General features: G+C 42.7%; 1 protein-coding gene across 2 annotated transcripts in view; it reads right to left on the reverse strand.

Moving 5' to 3' along the window:
- Window positions 1–8,532, reverse strand: part of pacs2 (phosphofurin acidic cluster sorting protein 2) — a 376,820-nt gene extending 368,288 nt beyond the window's left edge. For both annotated transcript variants that reach the window (XM_072486155.1, XM_072486154.1), the window contains exon 1: window positions 8,313–8,532. In XM_072486155.1, coding sequence (XP_072342256.1) covers window positions 8,313–8,428 — 116 coding nt within the window. In that variant the 5' untranslated portion in view covers window positions 8,429–8,532. The remainder of the gene's footprint in view (window positions 1–8,312) is intronic.
- Window positions 8,533–10,008: the final 1,476 nt, after the last annotated feature.

The raw sequence follows: 10,008 nt of genomic DNA on the forward strand, positions 1-10,008 counted from the left end.
CAAGCGCTCCCAGCAAATACTGCTTGCTCCTTTCTCCTGGGTCACCTGGGCATGGACAGAGCCACAGAAGAGACAACCATCCCATGGCTTCTTCCAACCTGAATGTCTAATTACCAGCCTAGTAACAGACATACTGATTTTCCCATGCATCCCAACAAGGAGCCTTTTGACTTCAATTCCCACCTTAAAATCTTTGTGCGACTTTTAATTTATGCAATTATCCATTGTTGCTTTCTTAGTTTTTCTTATTTTTCCCGAATTTAAATTGTAGCTCTTGTATTTGCAACACATAGGTCTCTCAAATTACTTGCAATATCTTCTGAATCCTCAACTAAATCTTCCAATTTGCACTGCCCTCTATTCACTATCTTTTCAATGCTACCAGGGGTGGGTGTGGGGAATCATTCGGATTGACAGCACATTGCTCAGTTGATCTAAAAGTAACCCCAAGAATATTTATTTACAAAAACAGAAACTCACTTTATTCTTTTCTTAAAATAAGGTTTGACTTTGTTCATGAACATATTCCAATATAGAGGACCAGGGATACAAAAGTAGCTGTGCAATAAGCCCCATGGATCGGAAAGGAGTTGTGTGGTAAGACATTTTCAGCATAATGTCAAGACTATAAGCTCCCTCGGCACATTTGGTCAATTCACTTTCAAAACGTATTCTGTCTTTCAGACAATGCAGTAGCCTATAGCTCCTTTTGCTTGATCAGGAAAATGCAAAAAAAACCTTCAATTTTGAAGGCTACAGGCAGGATTTTCCCCCCAAAATAGCAAAGTGTCACTTTGGGTATGGAAATTGGTGCAATTCCTGCTGGCTGGACGGGACAAATCTGATCGTGAACTTCCCCACATTTAGTGCAATAAATAAGCCCACACATGAATCACATAGAATTGGAGTTCCCAGGTGTCGGACCCACTCAAACAGGGGCTCAGCTGTGCATTGTTTTTTTTTTTTAAAGAGTTACAAAGCCAGAGCTCAGAGTGTGTGTGGACAGGGGCAAACCCCTAATCCAGCTCCTCGCCTGCTCCAAAAACCAATTCAAATTGAATCCAATTCATGGTCCCCACAAGGGAGACATACCAGATTCAGGCATTACACCTGACCTCGCGCTCATCTTAGCCAAAACCGAGGGAGCTCCTTCTGCACTCACTCCCAATCAAGCCAGGAGGATGGCAGCATGGAGAGCTGCTCCGTGCTTCCTGGAGGTAGGTTGAAGAGGCTTCTGGACGAAGTGGGGGCGAGGCATGGTACCCTGTACCCAGGAGTGGGTCAAAGATCCGGAATCAGTGAGGCTGGGATTTAGTGGCAGCAGCAGTCAGCACCAGCAGTCTGACACGGACCACCATGTCAATCCCACAAGAAAATAAGTGACCTAATTTGAGCTGCAAGGGTGAGTAACCACATTTGTCTGCACAACTATCATTACTGCATTTCAAAAGTAATTTATTGGTCATGAAGCATTTTGGGTGTCCCGAGTCATAATAATAAAGTCAAGTTCGTTCTTTTGCGGGTGAAATATAAGGATCACGGTGACTGTTGGCAGCTGTTCAAGGACAATATTACAGCTGTTAGCAATATCAGAAATTCCGAAACACAATATTTCCACACTGTACAGCACTCTTACATATTTTAATACTGTCACTTAAGGAATGGAAACCAAGAAGCCTATCTTCCAGTAATTTTATCATTTCAATGTGAACATTAAAATGGCAGAGTCTATATTGAACAATTCAGCCAAATGTCAAAAGTAGCTCTGTTGAGATGAATATCCACCCTCCATGTATTCAAGCTGATAGGAGCTGGAGGCACAGTTGGAACAAATCTACAGTACAGACAGATTCACAATTCAATACAAGTAGGCAACCACACTAGGAGAGGTCAGAAGGATAGCTCGCCCGAATATGAAAATGCCACATTGATGGAATGAAACATGTTCCTCAGAGCAGAGATTCTTGCAACTAGCCCAAGCCAATTTTAAAAACAAATCTGGGAAGGTATCAAGAAACGGCAGATGTCTCCTTTCCTCTCTCCCAATGTTCTTCCCTTCATTTTAAAGGCACCAATTCTTGCCAGTTCCAGAAGCACTGGCCATCCTCCAGTACCTCTCCCAAGTAGTGTACATAGATCCAGATAGTGCCAACAAGCAAATTAAGAGACAACACAGCCATACACAATCTTGCCCCTTCTCAATGTTAGCAGAGGTCAGTGATCTGGGGCTAATTTATCCCCAATATAGTACAGGTCTATGACCATCAGTCCTATTAAGATCAGCTAGGTCAAGACATCTTGGAGATTGTTCATGGACCTTCCTGGAGTGCATGACTCAGTTTTATGTTCAGCAATTCATGAGTCACTCAGGGAGCTGAAAATGTTCTCCTAATTAATCTCCTATGTTGTTGGCCATGGCTCCATTAGTAGTTTGTCGGAGTCCAAGAAACGCAAGCATGAAATCTAGGCTGACATTCCCAGAGCCATACTGAGTGAGCGTTGTACTGCCAGAATGTTCTATGAAATATGGTATTAATCTGTACCAGGTGAACGTAAAATATTCTGTTACACTATTCATAAGGGGAACAAAAGAGTTCACTCTAGTGTCCTGGTCAATATTATCCCTAAACTACCATCACGAAAACAGATAATCTGATCATTATCACCTTACTGTTAGTGTGTGATTTTGCTGCGCCTGCTATGCTTCCTTAGATTATACCAGAAACTACACTTCAAAAGTACTTAATTGTTGCGGAACATTCTGAAGTTGTGGAAGGCTATATAAATGCAAGGGTTTTTTTTAAATTGTAATAGTTTGTATTCTATTATGAACTCTCTATTCACTTTATCATCTTCAATATGTACCCAGTCGAGTCTGCACTGACCTTCTGAAACAGCACCCTACCCAGGCCCCTGGCCTATCCCCACAACCCACCTAGCACGCATACCTTTGGACTCTAAGGGGCAATTTAACATGGTCAGTCCATCTAACCTGTACACCTTTGGTCTGTGGGGGGCACCCAGAGGAAACCCACCTGCAAACTCCACACAATCACCCAAGGCTGGAACTGAACCCAGGTCCCTGACGCTGTGATACAGCACAAACCACTGTGTCAGATGTGGAACTAACAGAAATCTATCAGGCTCAGAGGCTCCATCAGTCCCAGCAATGTTTTTATCAAGACAAAAGTGCAGCAACAGAGCTAACAACTTGATGAGCATAACACAATGTCTTGCCTGGGCATTGCAATAGCCATATACAGACGGCATAAATGTTGTAAACTTTACTTCAGTAAAGCATGGAGCAAATCGAGTTATTTGTAAAATCAATTTAATGGTCATGTTTCTGGTTTAGACTGCTTCAAATACATATCTTCAGAAGGACTGAAATGATCATTTACCAAAACCAGGACACAAAAGAATCATATGCATGATATTTATTCCAGGAACAGAATTAAATATTCACTGGTTTTGAATGTTTAACTTTAACATTGTAACAGTCAAGTGACAAATTGTAGTCACATACCCAAAATTTATAAACATGGCCATAATGTAACAGTAAAAAATCCAATTTGCAAAGGCTGATCAGATTCAACACTAATGTTCAGAGAATAATCACATTTTAAAATGTATCTCAAGAATCTCCAGAGTTCAGTGCGTGACCCAGTATTTTCTCTGTGCTGCAATCTGTGTCTTATTCTCAATGAATGAGATTACTAACTTTTTGAGGTTGGATTGAAGCTGGAATTTTGTGTGTCTGTGGAACGTAATCCACACTGCTCAATAATTCACTCTGAACAAAAGAAGAACGTAGCAGTGCAATTTCTATACATTCTTTCCTCTACAGTGGACTTGCAGGCACCACTCTAGTTTAAACTAGAAGAATTACGATGAAAAACAATGCGTGATAGCCTTGGTTAAGTGGAGGTCCTATGTTGGGTTCCAGATTTGAACAAATGGGCAGCACAGTAGCACAAATGGATAGCACTGTGGCTTCACAACTCCAGGGTCCCAGGTTCGATTCCCCGCTGGGTCACTATCTGTGCGGAGTCTGCACATTCTCCCCATGTCTGCATGGGTTTTCTCCGGGTGCTCTGGTTTCCTCCCACAGTCCAAAGATGTGCAGGTTAGGTGGATTGGCCATGCTAAATTGACCTCGTGTCCAAAAAGGTTAAGTGAGTGTTGCTGGGTTGCAGGGATAGGGTAGATACGTGGGCTTGAGTGGGTTGCTCTTTGTAAGGGCTGGTGCAGACTCGATGGGCCGAATGGCCTCCTTCTGCACTGTAAATTCTATGATTTAAACACCCACTGCCTGTTCAGGTGAAGCTATGAAGTTCTCCAGGTGTTCTGTCATCATTCATCCATCAGCATTAAGTACAGATTATTCATTCAGTTCACATACTTGATATTTGTCAGGTCTCACTGTGCACTTGACTGTATATTTAAAAAAAGTGGGGCTACATTTCCGGTCACTGACTGCAAATTGCCTTGGAATATCCAGAGTATGTGTATGGCACTACATAAATGCAAGTCATGTCTCAAATAGGAGATATTGTAGAATATCAAGACTTTTAATTAAAAACATTGACTCAAAAGTGTGAAAGCATCTGCAAAATGTGATTGCGTTGGTGAATAATTGCTGGAACATTGAGAGTGGCAATTACAGGTCTGAGCATTACTAAATAACATAAATTGAGTTTTCCTGGTTTAGTTGCAAGTATGTTGTTACCAAAAACAAAGTTGGCCAAGTGTCAATTGTAATAAAAAAGCATCCCTCCTCCAAAATAATTCAAATGACATGGCAGCAAAGCAACAGACAAATCTAAGCTGAGATGCATTTATTCTGGACTGATGCATCTATAAAATTCAGTGCACGTGAAAACAGCAAGAACGAGAAATTTCTGACTAATTTGTGAGGTCAGACTATACACCTAGTGCCAGCCTCAACTTTCCAAGTACCTTCAAATTCAGCTAGCTCAATAAAATTGTCTAGTGAATGAATGAACCAATGGACCCAGAAGGTTTTCTCCAATTTGATCCAAGTTAGCTGGTAACAACAGGAAAGGTGATTGGTCATCAATTAGCCTCAACATGAAAAGGAGAGGTGGATGGAAGGTGTCAGGCTAGACTGATTTGATTTATTATTGTCACATGTATCAGTACACAGTGAAAAGTATTGTTTCTTGCATGCTGTACAAACAATGCATACCGTACATAGGGAAGGAAGGAGAGACATCAGAATATAATGTTACAGTTATAGTAAGGTGTAGAGAAAAGATCAACTTAATACGAGGTAGGTCTATTCACAAGTCTGATGGCAGTAGGGAAGAAGCTGTTCTTGAGTCGGTTGGTACGTGACCTCAAACTTTGGTATCTTTTTCCTGACGGAAGAAGGTAGAAGAGAGTATGTCCGGGGTGCATGGGGTCCTTAATTATGCTGGTTGCCTTTCTGAGGCAGCGGGAATTGTAGACAGAGTCAATGGATGGGAGGCTGGTATGCGTGATGGATTGGGCTACATTCACAACCTTCTGTAATTTCCTGCGGTCTTGGGCAGAGCAGGATCCATACCAAGCTGACTGGCTTTGATTACGCGATGTTGGAGAGGAATTTTTCCAATTGGCAGTGAGTGGGCATGTGCATGGCAGATGCAGTATAATGTGAATAAATGGGAGGTTATCTGCTTTAGTAGCAAAAAGGAGGCAGTTTATCATCTGAACGGGTGTAAATTGAAAGAGGTGGATACTCAGCGAGACCTTGGTGTCCTCGTGCATCAGTCACTGAAAGTAAACGTACGGGTACAGCAGGCAGTAAAGAAGGCAAATGGTATGTTGGCCTTTACAGCGAGAGGATTTAAGTATATGAAGAGGGATGTTTTACTGCAATTGTATAGGGCATTGGTGAAGCCACACCTGGAGTATTGTGTGCAGTTTTGGTGTCCTTATCTGAGGAAGGATGTTCAGCAAAGGTTTACCAGACTGATTCCTGGGATGGCAGGACTGTCATATGAGGGAAGACTAAGTTGGTTGGGATTACATTCATTGGCGTTTAGAACAGCGAGAGGGGATTTCAGCCAAACGTATGAAATTCTAACAGGATTAGACAGAGTAGATTCAGAAAGAATGTTCCCGATAGTGGGGGAGCCAGGACTAGGGGTCATAGTTTGAGGATAAGGGGTAAACCTTTTACGACTGAAGGGAGGAGAAATTTCTTCACTCAGAGAGAGTGATGAATTTGTGGAATTCACTACCACAGAAAGTAGTTGAGGCGAAAACATGGTGTAATTTTAAGAAGGAATTAGATGTGCTCTTGGAGTGGCGGATCAGGGTATTGAACTTGATGATCAGTCATGATCATAATGAATGGCGGAGCAGGCCGATTGGTCTCCTCCTGCTTCTGTTTTCTTTGTCTATGTATTATTTTTCCTCCCCTTACTAGTTCTCCTTTTGTCTCTCCTGGGAGATTACATAGCTGCAAGGGTGGGTGGGATGATGGTCCAGACATCTTAAAAAAAAATTTTTTGGGGGGTACAGGTCTGTTACGCAACAAGACCAACTGTTCTTTCATTTTCATACTTTCAAAATAGTTCAGTCTAGGTTTTGATTGATATCTAATGAACCTTGTAAATAGGTGCACCAAAATCAGAATTAGTTGCAAAGTCCCCAACACACCCAATCACAAATAACCAAGGGCCACTACAGCAAGGTATCAGGAACAATAAATGTTAGAACTATACTTCAGAAAGGAGCTAATGCCTTCATTAAAAAGGAGAAAAGATTTGCAGAGAAAAATCAAGAAAATAACACTATTGCTTTCAATCCAGTCAGCAGATTCTTCAAATAGCAGTAACCGATAAAAAACAAGTGCATTCTATAGAACTGAACGTTGTTTCTTATTAAGTTTATTTCCCTTCATGACAGAACATTTGCAGCAATGGGAAGTCACTCCTACTTTCATTTTCCATATTGATGTATTGTACAGTGTAGGCTACCATGCATACATACTGTGACAACTTACAGTCTTTTCAAACAATGCACCTGATGTTCACGACACTCCAATGTAAACATGGAATTCTGCTTTGGCATAACTTTCAGCTGGTGTGAGCATCTAATGCACAAAAAGGCACTAGAGTTAAACAGTTATTGAGCACATCATAATATATTTAAAGGTTAATTATGTTGCCCTTTGCCAATCCTGGGTGTCAATCACTCGGAAGTCTGGTAAATACATTATTCAATCACTTCTAAATTTATAAGAGAGGGCGGAGGAAATACCTAGCATCCAAAGCAATCACTTAGCATAGATTGTTCACATAATTTCCCTTCAGCATGGTCTGCTCCAATTCATTGTACATGGATTGTGATTTCCTTCCAAACTAGTCAGTAACATGTCAATTAGCACTTTTGCAAATAAAACATTGCAGCATAATAATTAGACAGTTACAGATCTCTAACATTATGCAAAAAATACATGTTACAAACAATAAAGAATTAACAGAAAAAAGTCACTCAAAATGCCAGTCAAAAAGCTAAAAGACATGTCCGTTGAAGAAAACATCATGCAGCAAAAACATTTGGGTTGCAGTTACACTCCAAGTGCTTTAAAGATTGATCCTCTACAATGATTACCACACATCTGCAATGATCAGTTGTACACTGGGCTTATTTGTCTCGTACACTGGGCTTATTTGTCTCCACTCCGTGTCATTTTTACAGTTAGCAGCACCAGTCTGTGGACATGCCTATCCAATGTTTAGTCCCAGTTTTAAATTCAATCTGCGCTGCCTAAAGTCAACAGGCTCCCACTGGAAAACACACTTCTGAGAAAGCACTGCTGAATTCAAGACGGTTTAAGTTTTTAACCAATGTTTGAATGGGGTTGGACTCCACATGGAACACAGGTAAATCCAAACTGACACCTTAGTCAGTCTCTCTCCTAACCCATCTTTGCCACTAGCACCACTGTGGAACTGATCTGGAGCTTGTCCCTTGGACAGCTCACCTCCCTTATTTCTGCCAGCCTTTTCCCAACTCCCTGCCAACAAACCATGCCTTCTAACCTGTGCCATTCATTTCCCCCTCCCAATCCTACTTTCGCACAGATTCAAGTTCTTCCCCATTCATGTGTCAACCTAACACCGCCCCCTCCAACCTCGCCTCCCATCCACATACCAGCCCTGCTTCCAGCCCGTGCCACACACTGCACCCTCCAGTCCTGTACCCATCCCTTCCTCCCCACCCCCCCATCCCATTGGCAGCTTTGATCCTGCAAGCCCTGTGTCAAGCCTTGCCCGGACAGGCGCTCCGCTTCGTACCTGGGTATGCAGCTGGGCGAAGAGCCGTCTATCTCCCAGGTGGCGAAAAGGTTCATTGGAACGGGCTTGTTGAGGCCGGACGAGCCGGTGAAGCTGAGCCTGCCTTTCTCTGCCATGGCTGAAGTGTGTCAGTGACCGGTGCGCATGCTGTGGGGAGTACCGCTATCTGAGCACCTTCTCCCTCTCAGCAGCCGCTGAACCTCCTTCACTGCGGCGCTGGGACAGCCCACCGGAAATGTGTCACTGGCTGCGCGCGCCACCAACGGCCCGGCACGCGCGCAGCCGGCGCTGACGTCACCGGCTGCCTCGCGCCCAATTGTCTCCCTCGGTTCGAAGCCGCGGCTCTCCAATCCCCCCCCCCCGTCCCCCACCTTTCCGGCTGCGTAACGTGTCCCACTCCCACCGCCCTCAGCGGAAATCCCCGAATGTAGGTTGGTCGCACTCGCGAGCGAGAAAGTCAAGACCTCGCTTCAGGGACACCATCCTGGCTGAAAGTCGCGGTGCAGGCCTGAGTGAGGGAGTGCCGTACTGTCGGGGGTGCGCTCGTTTGGATATAATGTCAGAACGAAGAAGCACTGCCCGCCCTTGGCCTGCTCAGGGGTGGTGCAAATGATTTCACTCAAAAAAGACCAAGAGGGGTTCTTCGGTGTCATACCCAAAATCTATCCCTCGACCAACATCACTGAGGCAGATTATCTGGTTGTTATGGCATTGCTCATTGTGGGACGTTGCTGTGTGTAATTTGGATGCCATGTTTCTAACATTTCAACATTATCTAATTAGTTTTGTAACTCCTTAGAATGTCCTAAATTTATGAAAAGAGCTATATAAGTGAAAGGTTTCTTTTCAGAACTGAATTGTGTCAAGGAAGTCTTCCTAATTTGGTGATTGTAGATTAATCAGGCAAGGGTCCAAAAATCATAGAAATGCCAAGAGTCAATAATAAACAGGTTAGCTTGAGCAAACTGATTGGTGCCAGTTAGGACTGTTCAGTGACATTTCTGAAGAAGTGTAAGATTTTTAAAGGCATAATGCTGAGCATGCTGTGCAAATTGTCACGGTTTAGTGAGCACTGAGCAAATGTGACTTGACCCATAAAGGATTAACACATGAATCAAATGTAAAATCATAAGGGGGGGGAGAAGATTATGCAGTTCCTGCAGTGAGTAAAATGAGAACCCGTTGGGATGAATATAGGCACATATAATTAGATTAAAATAAATTACAAAAGTCAGTTAAAGGAACGAAGCGATATGGGGAAAAGCATAGATACAAAACATAATTCAAAAACTATTTCAATATTATCTTTAACAGTAGGGTGAAGAGAAAGAGAAGCTGAAAATCCTAAAAGAAGCCACCAGTTAAAACTGGATCAACATAATTTGTTATACTAAATTATTATTTCAAGTATTCACTAGGGAAGGCATGAGCCACCTGCCCTCTATCCCAACATTCCAAGTACAATTCAGTATTCTGATATAAATAGAGTAGGAATAAAAGGTTTATTCTCTGATTGGCACCATGTGATAGGTGGAGTTCCCCAGTGATAGTGCTGGTGCCACAGCTTTTTGCCATATATATTAACTTGGGTGAAGGAATAGAGCGCATTCCCAATTTGCAAATGGCACAAAGATAGGCGACATGGTAAATTGTGTGAATGAGATCAGGAAGTTACAAAGGAACATAGAGTGACAAG

Source organism: Scyliorhinus torazame, chromosome 2, assembly GCF_047496885.1.
Source record: "Scyliorhinus torazame isolate Kashiwa2021f chromosome 2, sScyTor2.1, whole genome shotgun sequence".
NCBI lineage: Eukaryota > Metazoa > Chordata > Chondrichthyes > Carcharhiniformes > Scyliorhinidae > Scyliorhinus > Scyliorhinus torazame.